The following is an 18116-nucleotide window of genomic DNA, read 5'->3' on the forward strand; positions in this document are numbered from 1 at the left end:
AGTCCTATGGAGCAGGAGGAACTGAGCATCCCTCTTGCTTCCAACTTTTTGAGGTATGGGAGAGGGGAAGGGAGCTGGTGTCTGGGGTCGATGGCAGGAGGGAGTGGGCATCCCTCTTGCTGGGTTTTTTTTGGGGGTAGGGGGAGGTATTTGCAGGCAGGAGGGAGGCAGCATCCCTCCTGCTCTTGGGGGGGGGTTGGGGGGGAAGCCAGGCAATGGCAGAAGGGAGTGGGTATCCCTCATGCCTTTTTCTTCGGGAGGTTCGGGGTGCATTTGTCATAGATAGGGCTTTTTTCTTTTTTTTTTTTAAGTGGCCATGTAAAATATCTGGCCCATTTAAAAGAAAAAAAGCCGCTGACAGCAGTGACAGGACACTGCTTCTGCTGTCACCACTGTCAGGGCTGCCCCGACTCAATCGCTCAGTGAGCGATTGAGTCGGGGAGTTTGCATGCAAATGATATGCACTTCCATGCAAATCATTTGCATGCAACAAAGGTAGTGAATCAATCGCTGTTTCAAAATTGGCCAGTAATCGGCCAACAGCGATTGAATCGCTAATTTTTAGTGAATCTAGCCCATAGGCCTTATACAAAAATCTGGCAAATTCTATATACAGTGATCTGCCTAAAGTTAAATGCCAGACAAAACAAAGAACAATCCAATAAGTCTGCGGTAGAAGTTGTGCAACAGAAACAAAAGAGGGACTGCAGAAATGATGTACAAAGCGCAGGAACTTTATTAGGGTCAATAAAATTTTTTGCCCAAAAGGTGGTTCTCATTTATAAGAAATCAGGACCTGACACAGTTCATGTTTCGAAAAACACTCCTTCCTCAGGGGTCCAGGATGCTCTTTGTCTCACTTATTGAGAACCATATGATATAGAGCAATTGGCATCAGATTTGGGGGAAAAAAAACCAGGCGACGTGAAGCTCTGTACTGCTGCTACACAGTTTGCAAATTGGACTTAATTAAAAGTTAGAATGTGGTTCTAAAAAAAGACCAAAGTGCCCACTAAGAGTAGGCATGGTAAAGGGGTGGATCATGGCCATGTTTTCAAGGCACCTAACTTAGGCACCGATATTTAGGCAAAGAAAACCCTGGCATAAATACGATGTATCAAACTCAATAATATTAAGGAGTTAAATAGTAATTACTTGTGTTAATAGGTCAATTTCATGAAAATACTCCACAAGTTATAGAACCAATATATATCTAAAAAACACAATATGCTTTGTAATAGTAATAAATATTCATTAATATAAGTGAAGTGCTCAGTCACCAACCGATCCATGCATAAAGTACCGTTAAAAGTACAAGCGCCGGTTGTACAACAGGGACCATCATAGCACTCACAGTCCCTAAACCTTCCTTGTACCCTTGTACAGAAATAATTGTCAAGAAGAAATGAAAAAAACACTTCTCTTCAAATAAGCAAAAAGAAGGTAGCAAATGCTTTGTTCAAATCCAGCGCCTCGTAACGGATATCCATCTCAATAAAGACTCCCCGAATTTGAAACTCCCATAGCCTCCCTTCGACTCGAGTTTCGCAAAAGGCGGTCGTCAGGAAGAGGGCATCAACTACAGGCTGGAGGCATTCTCATATCCAAAATGGAGATTAGAGCAGACCGATGTGCCTAAAATTAGGATGCCTGGCGATGCCTAGCATTGTTTAGCTGGTGTTAAGCATGATTCTATATGGGACTTCTAAATTTTATAGAATCGTGTTTAGTGCTGCACTAGTGAGTGCTAATTTTTTTAGGCAACCTATATAGAATCAGGCCCAATAGGCCTAGTACCGCAAACATATTTATTAAAATTGATAAATTCAGCGGGAGTTGAGATGCCTTGATTGTTTTATTCTCTCTTCACTTACACCCCATCACACTGATTCTTTCAGTAGGGATGATTTCACTAAAAAGCAAGAGTGAGATTGTATCCAGGGGCGTAGTAAAGGGGAGGTGGACTGCCCTGGGTGCCATCTTGACGGGGGTACCAGCTCCTCTCTGCCCCCTATGCCACACTTGCACCCTCCCTCTCCACCCTCCCTCCCCCGCACCTCTTTAAAGCTTCGCCAGCGCGAGCAACCTCTTCGGCCTCCTACTCGTGCTGGCCTGCATCCTCTCTGAAATCACTTCTGGGTTGCAGGGCCAGGAAATGACATCAGAGGGAAAGCTGACGAAGCTGCTCCCACTGGCAAAGATTTAAAGTGGGGAGGGGGGGCAGAAGGAGCTGAGGATGCAAGGAAGGAACAGGGAAAAGAGAAGAGGGGGGGAGACACCACCGCCCCAGTGCCTCCTACCTTCGCTGTGCCACTGATTATATCCACAGCCTCCTATCCCCAAAACTAAAAGCTTAATTGGAGTTTCTTCCCTCTCCTGTTAACTGAACTTTGCAATTCACTGCTTTGTCTATCCAAAGAAAGGTCTGTGTTGCAGAAGTGCACTGGAAAGTTATAAATACAGTGACATTTGTCATGCAAATGAGTCTGACATTGCACAGTCACAGCTAGCTCAGTGTGGCAGGTGCACTTCCACTGGGTATAGGCATCTGGGACTGGAATGGGAGGGTGCAGTCTATTGACCATTTCATCCATTTGTCTAATGATTTCCAAAAAAGGATAAGGAAGAAGTGGGGCAAAGCAGAGATTTGTGACTCTGCAGTGAACACAGAAATGTCCAGTCTCGACTCTGACAGGTTCCAGTGAGCGAACATGCAAGAGAAAGCCAGCGAACAAGAGCGGAAGATGGGATGAGAAGGTCCAATGCTTCCCCCCCAGCCTTTCATTTAGGGAAGAAAAGAGAAAATGCTCACGAGTGACTTAAGATAGCAATGCAGTCTGTTCAGTTGTGCAAATTTTTCCTTGGCCCTATGCCCAAACAAGCTTCAAATTTAAGGCAGAATTAGTCACTGAGTAAGGAATGTGTCAGTGATCCCTATTCATTCTCAGGGGGAAGTCGTCAACGTGGTCTACAGTTAAGTTGTGTTATTTTACTGTTAAACCCACTTATTAATAGCTAGGTCTCAATGGGACCTGTGCTAAAATAGCATGAGTTAGAGGGAGATGAGTTGGTGGTAAAATTGCACATCTTAATGGTAGCCCATGCTGATTACATATGGTGAGATGGAGGGACATAGTTAATGCGTGCTAAGATGAAATTGTCTGTGTTCACTTCGAAGACAGAGGAGAGCATAAGGAGGATTAGAATCAAGTCGATGTGTCTCTGCTGTCAGTCCCAAGCACGTTAAGTTGAAGAGTCAGAGAATTCAGCAGTGCAAGGAAAAGGAGGAGAGAGCAATTGAATCCCTATGTGGAGCCAGGGCTTCAAAGACTACTGTTGCATCGCCTGAAGATGTATAAAAAAAATATGAAACCTCAGAAAGAGCCTTGGTTTCAATGTAATTCATTGCCTCGAACAATCGTTTTACTGGAGCCAGGACTATCTTTGGTTTCGGTTTAAAATAGTAAAATCAACACAGGTCCCCTTTGAAAACCCTTAAACATTCCAATCCTGGCTTTCAAATTATATTGTCATGGACAAAGCATCAAGAGTCGTGCAAAGTCAGTCCTTAAAATTTAAGATTAAAATGCTGCGCCTCATTGCTCATGGGTACTGTGCAGTTTCAGGACTGACTGAGTTTACAGTCTTTGTAGTCTTTCCTGTTTCCCTCACCCTGCTGTTTCCTTTTCTTTCTTAGGTGGCTTGATGGGTGGGGACTTGACAACAGGTGCAGGCACCAGTGCAGGTAAAGAGAAGGGAAAATAATCTATCCCTACTGCAATTGAACTTGATAAGGGCATTCCAAATATCAAGGGTGATACAGGAATTACAGAACTGAGCCTACCAATCTAAAATGTAAAATTTTGCATTCTGCTGCGCTCTGTGGTGGACTCATGGGCGTGCATTAAGGATATAAGAATAGCCTCACTGGGTTAGAGCAATGGTCCATCAAGCCCAGTAGCCCATTCTCACGGTGGCCACTCCAAGTCACTAATACCTGGCCAAAACCCAAGGAGTAGCAATATTCTAGTCTACCGATCCAGGGTAAGCAGTGGCTTCCCCATGTCTTTCTCAATAACAGACTATGGACTTTTCCTCCAGGAATTTGTCCAAACATTTCTTAAAACCACTTTATCCGCAGTTATGCCTTTTGATTTGATCATTTTTTTTTAAAGATTATTACTTACCAACAATGGGAATCTTTTTTTTTTTTTTTTCCTTTTCCTTCTACCTTATGGCTGATTGTGCAGCAGCTATCTTAGGAACAAATTTAGGCACCTAGAGGTCAATAGTGAGCTGAGTTAACCTTGGATATTAGGTGCCGGGGTATGCATGGCTCCTGACCTGAATACCCAGCTATGACTGCCACCCCAGAAGTCACATGTCGATATTCAGACCAGTCCCTGTATACTTGTTGCATAAAGTTAGGACAGTTTCTTTGCCATCTTAGCTTTATGCTGTTGCTCAGCTGGTTAGCAAACTGAAAACCGCTATTAACTGGCTATGTTTCCACTCTGCCTACACTACTGTTCTCCCTAAGCTGAGCTGCCAGTGGGGAACGGTACTTCAATACTGTGTTTTCAGTCACTAGGGACAGGCTGGTTCCCTGGAATTCTGCAGAGCTGTTTGTCCTTCACTGTTGGCAGGACAGCAGGTGGTGGACTCCCACTCAGAGAGAACAGTGCCCCAGACCACCTACCAAGAAGCCAGTTTCAGCATAGGAATATTCATTAGCACTGTCCAGTAGCACTATCCACTGAATATCTCCAGTAGAAGTGATTTAAAGAGCCAGGAGCCTCTCCTGGCCATCTCAATCGCTTTGGATATCAGCCCCTTATTTACAAAGCTGCAGTAAAGTCTTAACATGAGTTAATCCATATTAACCTGAATTTGTGTGAATTATATATTTAGACCCTTGTTTACTAAAGTGCAATGTTATAGAATTATCCCCAGTTATAGAATTATCCCCATTGTGTAAACTTGGAGTAAATTTAGAAAATGCATTGAAAACAAAGGATGCATGTATTCAGCACTGCCACCACTGAAAGAATATCTGGCTTTAAGAAGGCACTGTGTTGAAAAAGTGTGCATACAACTTATTAAGTGTGAGTGTACATCTAGAGCACAATTCTGATTTTGCCAAAACTTTAATGATACTTCCATGGCAAAGAGTTCACAACAAAAACTACATATTCTATTAGGCTCATTTGAATGTGAGTCCTAATAGTAAAATGATGCGGGGGGAAAAAAATAGTGTGTGCAATGTTGTACTGTTTAGTACAATGCAGTGGCATAGCTATGGGTAGGCCTGGGTGGGCACAGATCCACCCATTTTTGACTCAGGCCCACCCAATACAGATCAGTAGTGGCCATCTTGCTTCCCTCTCTCCCACATCTGGATCTGTCATTTGCCCCTGCCCGCAGCCTGGCAGCTCTCCCCTCTTATTAAACTTCCTCCTTCACAGTGTATCTCATCACTTTTAGAGGAGAGGGAAACTATGAATCCACTGTCTGTGCTAGACTCGCAGGCTTCCCTCCCTCACTGATGTCCCTTCATGGTCCCTCTCTAGAGCAGTGTTCTTCAATCACCAGTCCATGGACCAGTGCCGGTCCACAGAAATTTCCTGCCGGTCCACAGGGCCAGCACGTGCATCAGGCCAAAAAACAGTGTTCTTCAACCGCCGGTCCACGGTGCGATCAATGCGGCGTTATCTTCGAGCCAGCTCCCTCTTCCTAACTGATTCAGCGCACAAAGCCACAGGCAGTGGCTCCTAGGGGCATCCTGCGCCTGAACCGGAAGCCTTCTCTCTCACATTGCAACATCAGAGGGAAGGCTTCCAGATGAGGCACGGGATGTGCAAGGTGCAATTAGTACTATTATGGGGGCGGGGTCTGGCCCACGACTTAGCTCAGTGTTCTTCAACTGCCGGTCCACGAACTGATGCCAGTCCACAGAATAATTCTTTTATTTCTGCCGATCCATAGGTGTAAAAAGGTTTAAAAACACTGTTCTAGAGGGACGTGGCAGAGGGGAGCCTGCAGGACCATCACAGGCAGTAAATGTGCATCATTGTAGCTGTATGTGAAGAAACTAAGGTACACTGGGGAGGGGGGAGTTGCTGGGCCACAGGCGGAGTAGTGGCAAATGCCAAATCCAGGGATGGCAGATGGCAAATGTGGAGAAGAAAGAGCGAGATACAGGATAAAGGGGGTAGTTTGGGGAGACTCTCCCAACTTAACTGCTATACTGACCTCTTAAAAACATGAGCACTGTGGATCTCCTCGCTTGAAGATGCCCCTTAGATCTATTCATTGTGCTCTCAAACAGAATGGGGGTATTTCTGTAAGGAGACACCTATTTTAGGCAGCAATGATAATGTGAATTCTGGTATTCTAGTCAATTAAATGAGTGTTTTCTTGCTTAGCGGCATTCTGTAAACATACACCTACTATTAATTATTTCTAGAGCGCTACCAGACAAACGCAGATACGATAGTGCGTACACATGGGCGGAATTTGGGTGAAGCATGGGCAGGGTGCTTACTAGCAATGTATAAATTATTAAAGCATAGACTTTATGCACAGTTGTGCAGTCTAGGCACGAGTATTTTCACCAGCTCAGTGTAAGTGTTTTCACCTTGCAAAATTGATGCATTTTCAGTCACTTATGCTATAATTCTATAAAGACAAGTAGGCTTCAAATAGGTGCTGTCCAAATACTTAAATCTCAGTGCCCCCGTGTAGAATTACCCTCCACATGTCTCTCACCAGTCATCGAAAAAGTGATGCTTTGATTATAGCACCCTGTAGCATAACTCTGGTCATTTTAACATTTGAGATCAAAATCACTCCAGGAGTGGTGGAGGGAGCGTGTGGGGGCCTAATACGTGATTATTTCCTTCCACAACACACCATTAACTCTTTTACTTACCTTTTTAATATAAGACCTTTGTTAAACATTTCGGCTCCTGAAATAGCACTCATTTGCTTCATAAATTCGAGTGGCATTTGGGAACAGATCTAAGATAGTTTGGGAGTGAATGAAAATACCAGTCAAAACAACAATATGATATTTAGAGCTGTCAATGGCAAGTTCTATAGCTTAAATTGCTAGTTATTCGGTTGCCAATCAGCCCTATTCTCTCAACAACTGTGCAAGAAAATTGCAGTTATCTTTCTTATCAAAAGATGTTCTGTATAATAAAGTTTAAAAGACCCATTATAGCAATGTATGAGAGTTGCAAGACCTAGATTAGGCTAAAGTCCCTGATTGCCAGGCTGGCAGAAGGGGAAGGAAGGAATGGCATATGGTTGACTGCCCTACTCACAGACTCCCTCTACTGGTTTGTCAAAGGAAATGCTCTGCTGTTAGTATCCTGAGTGTTAGATAACAGTTAGGAAGAGGGGGGTGAGCATGGCAGCACAATTCATTTGCTATAAAAAAAAAAGCTTGCCGACCCTTTTACTAAGCCGCAGTAGAGGTTTCTACCGTGGTCCAGAGTGCTAAATGCTCTGACGCTGCTCCAACACTCATAGAATTCCTATGAGTGTCAGAGCAGTGTCGGAGCGTTTAGCGTCCCGGTCCGCAGTATAAATCTCTTCCGCAGTATAAATCTCTTCCGTAGCTTAGTAAAAGAGGGCCTTGTAAACTAATAGACGAAAAACAAAAATATAAAGCATGATTTATTTATAGAAAGGTATTTTAAAATGACTAGTGTTCGGTGTGGGGTAGGTCACTTTTTTTTTTTTTTAAAGAAATTGAGATTGTGGACTGATGGGGTGGGGAGGAAGAGTAGGGCCATTTCCTGGGCTGTAGATGCACTTGACTTTGCAAACATGATAGCTTGTGGACACCTTATTGATTCAGTGGTGTGCAGAGGGAACTTTACAGAAAATGCATCATACATTTTTAATTACATGAATGGTCTTTGTCCTTAGTCTGGTAGTAAGGGCCTGAAGCTGCATTATAAGTGCTGCTTCTTTGAATATGACATGCAGAGCATTAGAAGGGATTTGGTAATGGGCCAAAGTGGGGTGAGAGGTCAGTATAAGGTTCAACTGTCTGCTCCATTGGTATCTCCAGACAATGCTGCTATTTTGGAGAGCCTTCTCTCTTCATTCTATAGCAGGATGAACACAAAACAGCCTCTCTTCTCATCATTTTTCTGAAGAAACAGAGAGGCCTGTGTGTTTCCTCTTTGGTAGCTTAGAGCTGGTGGTAGAGTAATGTGGTTTATGTCTGTTGCCAGATTTAAATTCCCCCAAAATTGTGCATTTTCACTATTCAGAAAAAAAAAAAATCCAAATACATGTCTAAGCACAAGGATTTGGTGCATTTTCACTCAAGACTGTATCATGAGGCTTTTAACTGCATGACAGTATCAATTTCTGTCCTTCACTGACACATTTTACAATAAAAGGGAGATTAAAAGCAATTCTTAGTAGGTTAGTCAAGCACCAGCTTGGAAAATTATATCATTTTCTGGTTTAGATTGTTCTGACTAATGACCATAAAGCCAGCCACAGTTCTACCTTGGGAGCCCACCCAAGACATAAATACAACTTAAGAAAATGGGCTTCTTTTTTTAATATCCGACACCGGTCGTGGTATTTTTAACTGAAGCCAAGGTTATCTCAGGTTTGTTCAAAGTAAACTCATTCCTTGTTCTCTGATTGGATGGTCCCCATCATGTGACACGTGCCGGTGCCAAAAAAATTAAAGTGTGCATTCCCCATTTCCCATTTCATCATAATTTCTACACACTAAAAATAGCAGAGCCCTTGGCACCAGCCTCTTTAACCAGGGATTGTTGATTGAAAGGGAAGAACAAGAGCTTGCAGGACCTAGAAAAAGATGCTCAAAAACCACTTTCCAGCTACGCCCAGAAGTTTTGAGCCAAAGTCAAAATGTTAAATAAGAGCTGTGCTACCTGTTTACTTAGTATAATGGGAAAAGTTGCTCTAATGTCTAGGGAGCTCAAGCAACTTATTCCTACATTAAATGTAAGCCACTTCATTTACATTGTGGGTAACTTGACAAGAAGCAAATAATAAGATATGCTGAGTGTTTTTATTGCTGTACATTATCAGAGCTATAATTTTATGTAGTGGTTTAGCATTGCTTAAATGTTGAAAGCCGAGCAAATGAAGATTTCAAACAGTGGCTCACTGGTACTGCTGCAGACTGGAGCCTTACCATTTTCTCCTGCAGCAGCGGCCGCAGAACTGACATACTATTTTTATGCCTCAGTGCATCTGCTGTGATCTCTTAGTAATCATGACCTCAAAGGTTCATTTTTATTTTTGGGCACAGAGTCTACAGTCCCCTGGAGGTGGTCCGCTGTTGATGGTAGGCTTCTGCAGTTTACTCGAACTGTTGAGCAAATACGAATGTAGTTTTACATACTGCGTGAGAAAGAAGGAAACCTTTCATACACATACACAAAAATATTGTGTGTGTGTGTGTGTATTCTTCTTGTTCCAAAACCTGAAAACTAATTTCATGCCTGACACAGCAGCCACTGTCATTGCAGAGTGACTGAATGTTTGACACATCGGAGGAATTTCTGTGTAGTCGATATTCAGAGCTAGTGAACCGAGTAGGAGAGGCTCATAACTGGTTCACTAGCAGTGACTGGGCCAGGCGCTAATATTCATCAGCACTTAACTGGATAGCACTGCTGAATATCAGTGTGACCTCTGTGGCACTTTGAGCCTGATTTTATAAATGGTGCCTAGTGGTGCCTAACTTGTATACGCCACTCTGCGCAGTTGTCAATCAACCACTAGGCATCATTTATAGAATCACGCCTAGCAGCACCTAGGTTTGCTTGCAGTGACATAGGAAGGGTGAGCAGTAGCCTCGCCCCCCCCCCCGAGCCCCCTTTTTAACTTCTCTAGCGTGACCAGTATGCCCACGTCAGTGTCGGCCCGCCCTTTGATGTCAGTTCTTAGGCGCGGGTCCCAGAAGTGACGTTAGTGCACCGATACCAACGCAGGCAGCAACCTTGTGCCAGGGAAGTAAAAAAAGGTATGGGAAGGTGTGCGCACGCGGCAAGGAGAGGAGTGGGGTGAAGAAGAGGAAGGGTGCTGTGCCTTAGGAAGAACGCGCCAGGGGCGGACCGCCCCCACCCACCCACCCCCCTTACCACACCACTGCGTCCTTGTGATAGGTGCCAGTATATTAGGACAAGGTTTTTCTGGCCTAATTTACTGGTGCCTAACTACAATGCCTAGTGATGCCCATGCAAACCACACCTATTCTCCGCCCTTAACTACACCTACTTTTCAGGTAGGCGTTGGGCATTGGAGAGCACCTCAACCTAGACGTCGCTAGGCACCACGCCGATAGCCGTGTGTAACCTTAATTCAGTGTACCGTAAACTGTGTGCCGTGGCACAATAGTGTGCCTCCTGAGATTTCAGGTGTGCCATGAGATGCTGGGAGGAGAAGAGGCACCGGTGCCAGCTGACTGCCTACATGACATGCCTCTCGCAGTGAGAGACATATCCTGTAGGCAATCAGCTGGTGCTAGTGTCTCTCCTCTCCGTGCATCTTCCCTTCTGGCATCCCCCACCAGCAGCTCCATGCACTTTCGGATGCCTCGAGCCACAGCCACTACGTTTAGTGTACCAGAAATGACCAAAAGTAGAAAAAAGGTATGTGTGGGGGTTTTGTTGTTGTTCCTTTAGAATAAAGTAGTATTGTAGCTGTATTGATAAACATTTATAACTAGGAAATGGAAATAAGGTAATCTTTTTATTGGACTAATTTTATTTTATTTTTTACTAATAAATGGAGACCAAAACCCCCTTCCTCATGACAGGACAGGACAGGATAGGATACTATTATAGCAGTATACTGTACTGATCTGAGGAAGGAGGTTTTGGTCTTTGAAAGCTAATTGAAAAATGAATTAGTCCAATAAAATGTTATTTTCTTATTTTCAATTTTTTGTTTTATTTCTATTTGCTAATTTATAAAATAATGATTATTATTTGTTAGTTTTTAAATTTACATATGCTTTCTTTATATTTTGCACATTATTAGGGGACATATGTCACTGTGTCTGTTTGTCGTGTTGCATTGTTTGCAGAGTCTGACTTCTTGGCGGTTCAGTTTAACTTTTGTCTACATATTTCTATTTTTAGTTTGTGATTACTTATTCCATACTAGGAGAGGGTGTATCTGTGTTCTTTGTGTATGAAAAAGACATGGACTTCTGTTAGCATTGACTGTGCAGGATCAATCTGTACTAATCTGGCTTGCTTAGTTTTATAATGGGATGTTCTAGTGCTCACTGTAGTGTTTAAGATGTTGTCTTTTCCTAAGTGCACCCTTGCTTTGTGACTCATAGATTATTACTAAAAATAATTTATTTTATATAGAGGAGGGGGTGTTAAAAAAATGATCCGTATACTAGGTTCAGCACTGATTACTTGAATTCCACCATGTATATATTTTCATGCTTCCTGCAACTAAGGTGGCTCCTTTGTGTATTACCACCTATCTTAAAAGCAGCATTTGTCAATGCACTAACAGTTAACACACACATTAACAGCTAATACAGCTTAGGGAATAAGTTCCTCAGTGAACAGTAGCTGACATAACCACAGCATGCTGCAAAGTTAAACATGCTTTCTGCACATATTAATGCATCTTAGTTTAACAAATTGAAATAAAACATTGATTATGGCAGGTGCAAGTTTAGACACCTTTCCAGTTGACTCATTGCTACATTTTTGAAATTGTTAATATAACCAAAATAGTTTAATGGCTTCTTAAGCTTTCATTCAGTCAGGTGAGAGCAATTCCACAGCTGAATATTCTGACCTTTCTAACCTCTCAGCAACTGAATGCTTTTCTATTTTCAATTATGCCATTTGAAAATTAAGAAAACTCACTGTAACAAAGTAAGAGGAGACAATAAAAAAAAAATCTCTTCATGCTTCTAGCTATCAATTCAATTTTCAGAAACATTGTCAAGAAATGGAAATTACCTAGAAGTACTGAAGGCAAGATCTGGAATGTCAAGAATCACTTGTTTTACTCTTTCCAAAAATACTAGGAGTAGGGTGCATGCGATGAAGCTATTAAGTAGTAGATTTAAAAAAACTGGAGAAAATATTTCTTTACCCAATGTGTAATTAAACTCTGGCATTTGTTGCCAGAGAATGTGGTGAAAGCAGTTAGCTTAGCAGGGTTTAAAAAAGGTTTGGATAATTTCCTAAAAGAGAAATGCATAAGCCATTATTGAAATGGCTTGGGGAAATGCACTGCTTATTCCTAGGATAAGCAGCATAAAATCTGTTTTACTCCTTGCCCAGATACTTGTGACCTGGACTGGCCAATATAGTTAATGTAGCTGGATTTAAGAAAGGTTTGAACAAATTCCTGGAGGAAAAGTCCATAAACCATTATTAAGATAGACCTGGAGAAAGCCACTGCTTATCCTTGAAATTAAGTAACATGGACTCTTGCCACTTTTTGGGACTCTGTTGGGTACTTGTGACCTGGACTGGACACTGCTGGTATTTTTATAATGTTTTACTCTTTTGGAGATGGATCTATTATTTTTTGCAGTGGAATGGGAGCAAGTGACATAGAAAATAATTGTATAGTTATCCTAGAAGCTAATGCCCCGCAGTTATTGAAGAAATCAAAGTTGAAAAAATAAGAAATGTTTCCACACAACAATGATCTGAGATTTACCTCCAAACCAACCATAAAGTACTTCCAGGAGGGAAAGATGAAGGTTTGGATGACCTTCAGAGTCCCCAGACTTGCGTATTATTGAAGATCTTTTGGGGATCTCAAACATGCAATGTATACAACCAAAACGATAATAGAAAAATCCTGTTAGGAAGTCAATTAGATTGATGTCTATTCTGTCATTTCTTTGCTATTAATCTCTTTAATCATGGCTCTGATTATCATGGACTATAACTTTGCATTGGTTTCAACCCCCACTCCCCCCACTTATTTTTGAATTTGTAACTCTTATGAAATTTTCTTCTTTGTTTGATTCTATATACATGGTTTTTCTGTACAAGATGGGGTTTTTTTTGCTTGTTAAATATTTGAATTTGCATAAATAAAATATTTTTTAAAAGGTTCTGCAGGAAAGAGTGGGGAAAATTTTCCAAAACCAACAATAAAATTACTCTTTCCAGACCACACGTTTTTGTCTGCCATAATTAATATTCAGGTCTTAAGAAGACTTCAAACAAATAGTAATATACTTTAAAAATTGGAGAAAGATATTGCACTGAACTTTTTTTAAACTTAACTAAACCTTAAACTTATAGACCGTATCTTCTCTATAAAAATAGAGCTCAACATAGTTTACAGTAAAATTAATAAAGAATAGAGAAAAGAGAAGTTTTACCATTTTGAAAATAACCAGGTTTTCAGATGTTTATGAAATTTTTGAAGAAAGCCCAAATCCTGTAAAGGAACATTATTCCATAGATCAGTTATTTTCGAACATAAAGATTTCCCCAATTTGCCAGTAGAGGAAATGCCTTTCCAACTAATGGAGATGTAAATGATTAATAACTATTTCATTATACAAAATGTGAAAAATTAGGTGGTGCTCAAAACCCAAAACTTATTCCACTTCTCATTGCACCAGTAAATAAATTGAACAGCATTAAGGCCCCCTTTTAACAAGCCACATAAGGGTTTTTTAACCGCAAGTCACTGTGGTAAAAACTCCGACGCTCATAGGAATTGTATGAGCGTCGGAGTTTTTACCACAGCAGCCTGCGATTAAAAAAAACCCTTACGTGGCTTGATAAAAGGGGGCCTAAGTGATTAAAAGCACTTATCTGAATAGTTCTGAGCTGGTGAAACTTCTTTCAATTGTTGTACCGCAGTGGTGAAAATCCCATTTTGTGAGTTCTTCCAAAAATATCATAAATTATTTTTCAGCTCAATCTGGTGACTCTGACAGTCCAATTCAGCAATCTTATCTTATTCCAGTTCCTACATAGATCTATGTTTTGTTGGAAACTTCTTAACATAAGAACATAAGCAGTGCCTCCGCCGGGTCAGACCATAGGTCCATCCTGCCCGGCAGTCCGCTCCCGCGGCGGCCCAAACAGGTCACGACCTGTCTGAATCACCAGAAGGGGCTCCCTTGCCACCTTGGTTTCTTATTGAAGTCCTATCTTCCCATCGAAGTCCTAACCCTCTGGTCTTGCGCATGCACGACCTGGTTGGGTTTCTATACTTATTACCTGGTTAGCTTTCTATACTTGTGTTACATCCCAGCTCCTCCCTCAGTATCCCACGATCCCTTTATCCCTCAGGAATTCGTCCAATCCCTGTTTGAATCCCTGTACCGTACTCTGCCTGATCACTTCCTCCGGTAGCGCATTCCAAGTGTCCACGACCCTTTGCGTGAAAAAAAACTTCCTTGCATTTGTTTTGAACCTATCTCCCTTCAGTTTCTCCGAATGCCCCCTCGTACCTGTTGTCCCCTTCAGCCTGAAGAATCTGTCCCTATCCACCCTCTCTATGCCCCTCATGATCTTGAAGGTCTCTATCATATCTCCCCTGAGCCTCCTTTTTTCCAGAGAGAAGAGCCCCAGCCTATCCAACCTCTTCAGGAGATTGATTGCTTAATTTTTGTAAACATATTCATTCTTGCAATGCAGTGGTCTCGCCCTTTCCTGGGTCAACTGCCTAATTAATTTAGAATAATTAGTGGAATGATGTTATCAATTAGAAATGACTGATACTAGCTGTGTGTGTGTGGGGGGGTGGGGTTCTTTACACATAGAAGGCCCTTAGGATTTTTCTTGTATTTTCTTATATAACTTTTATAATTTAAAGAAATGGTGTTTAGATGTGGTAGTGGATGTCATGACCAGAAATGGCACCAGTCTGCAAACCTCTCCACCCCCACATTGATAGACAGGTCATCCGGTCCCAGCAAATCCTAAAGAGACTAGATAGACTTAAAATTAACCTCAGAAAATACTCTACTATCTAATTGTTTATATAGAAAACTTTCAATAAAAAATATTTGAACTAAAAAAAAAAAAAAAGAAGAAAATACTTTTTCATGGAAAGAATGATGAATGCGTGGAATGGCCTCTCAGTGGAGGTAATAGAGACAGAAACTGTATCTGAATACAAGAAATCTTGGTACAAGTAATACTGGATCTCCAAGGGTGAGAAGGGATGGCATGGATAGTCAGACTAGATAGGCCACATTGTCTTTATCTGCCTTCATTTTTCTATATTTCTATGAAAACTGCTGTTCCATGCAACCCTCCCCCACCCTCACATCTAAAACAAGTTCAAATTAAAAAAAAAAAAGATGGGGCAGACAATAATTCTGTATTTCTGCTCCAGGTGCAGAAAAGGCTGATCTAGCTCTGATGTGGTTCTGACGGCAAGCATCATAAAATAGCTGGTTCTGTGTCTCCTACCATTTCCTCCAAAGTCTCCTATGTACTTATAATTTTACACATCTAGAGATGAACCTTTCTTGTAGAATGTTAACAGGCACCAAAAAGAACCACCCAGGTCCTCTGCATGCTGGTTTGATACAGGACAACGAAGAGTTTTGTTCATTAAGCCAAAACCAAATGATATCTTTGGTGCTATATGATACTAAATGCTGTATGAGGGGTTCATAATATGGCATTTAAAAATGCACTGAGAATTTGTAATTCCATCTCTGGTGGTTCTGGCAGCCTTTGTCACATGCCGCAACCAGAAACAGTATTAAAGCACATTTACACGAAGCTAAGACAAGGAGCATACATTTTGTTTGTGGGATATACAGTTTTTTTAAATTGGATGTGGAATTTTTAGGGGTTTTTTTTTTTTTTACAACCCTTCATGCCTATAGAGTAGACAATACATTACTTTCTCTCTCTGGAAACAATCAGACTAGTTGAGAATGCCAGCTGACTTTTTTACGCACTGCTTCTTTTATTCCTCTCTGAGATGCATTTTATATCCTTCATGTTTCAGGTGCCTGAGAAATGAAGCAGAGGCAATCCTAAGAACCATTTAAAGAAAAAGCACAGTTGTTTGAAATATTTCAAAAAGGCAGAAACAGCACAGCCACTTATCATTGGCTAACTGTTTGCATTTCGTGCCAGCTCCTGTTTATGGGTAGAGTAGGCCCCTGATGTGGTATTTTTACACAAAATGAGCCATTATTTGAAAGAAATTACAGTCTGTGGATAAAATAGTACCACCGTGGCAGGGAGAGGCCTGCCTCAGAGGGTTTTGTTATATTTAGCACTCGTCTGTCTCCCTGGTTTACAGTGCATTGAAGTCAAGATTTTGGTTAGACAGCACATTAAACCAGCAGATGTTATTTTTACCCTACCGCATTAAGGGCTGCCGTGTCTCATCTGAAATGAGACAAAGGTGTCACTTACTTTGCAGTTTGCATTCCAGCTAAGTTCTGTTTTCTTCGCAAACAATACGTTTCAAGAAATCCTGTTGCCTCTCTTTATGGGCCAGATGTACTTGTCTATGGCGAGAATGCATAGTCCAAGTTGTCCATATACATTGGTACTTTAATTCTTTCTATTCCTAAAAGCTATGCAGCCCGTTTACTCTCTTACACTTTTAAATGACTTGTTTCATTAAGAAGAATCAAACATCCCAAGTAGAAATTGCTAAGGGAGATTTAAAAAAAGTTGAGTGTGCAACACATGGAAACATAATATGATTTGTTGTATATAGACAAAAATAAAAATGGAAATTGTATGTTTGATGTATAAATATTCAGAATATTCCTTTTGATATTATTTAATATCAGAACTACATTTTTTTTTAATAATCAAAATTTATGTTTTGCCTATCACTGTTTCAAGGCTCTACTCCCATGAAAAATATATATGTATCGATCCTCTTCATATTGGTCTTCCTCATAGAAAAGCACATTCACAATTCCAAGTCCACTGTCTCTCTGCCTTGCCTCCAGCACCTTCTCTTTCTTCCGTTCTCTCCACACCCTCCCCCCCTTCAACCCCATATGGCCAGCACCCTCTCTTTCTTCCTTCTCTTCAGCCACCCCCTTCCACCCCAGGTAATCAGCATCCTCTCTCTATCTCATTCCCTGCAATAACTGCAGCCTCCCTACCCCATTTGGCCAGCACTCTTTCTCTCTCTTTCCTTTCCTCCAGCCCCCCCCTCCATTCCATGGGGCCAGCACCCTCACTCTCTTCTCTTCAGCTTCAAGATCCGCCAGTTAAACTGTCCCCCTCCACGGGTCTAGCATCCTCTTTCACTTCCCTACAACTTCCAGCTCATCCCCCCTCCCCTGAGTCCATCAGCAGCAACAGAGGTAGAAAGCAGCACACACACACACTTGCCCGCATGAGTCCAATAGCGATAGTGCCACCCCCTTTCCCCTCCACCCCCCACACACACATAGAAGTACAACAGTGGTGTCAGAGGAAGCAGTACAGCACAGCACCCTGCCCTCACTGCCGATCCTCACTGACTTGCTCTTGGGCTTTTCCTCTGCCTGATTCCTTCCTTTTGATGTGACTTCTTGTTTCGTGAAAAAGGAAGTTACATCAGAAGGAAGGACTCCGGCAGAGGGAATGCCCAAGAACAGGCCTGAATCAGTGAGTCTGGGATTTTTTTCAAAACAAATCAATACGAATTGATTCAGCCAAACTGAATTGGTGAATCGATTTGAATCAGAAAGCACTAATGCACATCCCTGCAGAACACTGTTCCCTCTATACTGGACAGGAGTTCTGCCATTAGAGATTGCTGTTTCTCTCACGTTTTCTGTAGAGAGGAACAGGCATTCTCTATCAGACACCGGGGAACGGGCCTGTCTCTAGCGATTGAAGGCAAAATAATGAAGCATCAGCCCGTACTGATAGCAATATGGTTGTAGGACACCCAATCAGCTTAGAGAGAACAGTGCTGCGGAATACTGTAAGTTATAATACAGCTCTGTGACTGATGTAAGTACTGGTGTGTAAATGTTAGGCGCAGCAATTCCAAGTTACACTACTATTCTGTAATAGGACCTAGGCATCACTGTGCGGCATTGGAGCACCTAAATGGAAGTACTCACTTATAGAATTGCCTCTTGCGAGTATAGCAATGAAAAATTATATGGA

The 18116-nt window shown here is 41.8% G+C and overlaps 1 protein-coding gene across 12 annotated transcripts in view; it reads left to right on the plus strand.

The window, feature by feature from the left end:
* MEF2C (myocyte enhancer factor 2C) overlaps positions 1-18116 on the plus strand; it is a 498913-nt gene that overhangs the window by 399827 nt on the left and 80970 nt on the right. For 10 of the 12 annotated variants that reach the window (XM_033921515.1, XM_033920672.1, XM_033921247.1 and 7 more), the window contains one exon: positions 3698-3745. The exons of the other annotated variants lie outside the window; for them this stretch is intronic. In XM_033921515.1, the coding sequence (XP_033777406.1) occupies positions 3698-3745 (48 nt within the window). The remainder of the gene's footprint in view (positions 1-3697; positions 3746-18116) is intronic. 12 annotated transcript variants of the gene reach the window in all.

The sequence above is a fragment of the Geotrypetes seraphini genome, chromosome 1 (genome assembly GCF_902459505.1).
Source record: "Geotrypetes seraphini chromosome 1, aGeoSer1.1, whole genome shotgun sequence".
NCBI lineage: Eukaryota > Metazoa > Chordata > Amphibia > Gymnophiona > Dermophiidae > Geotrypetes > Geotrypetes seraphini.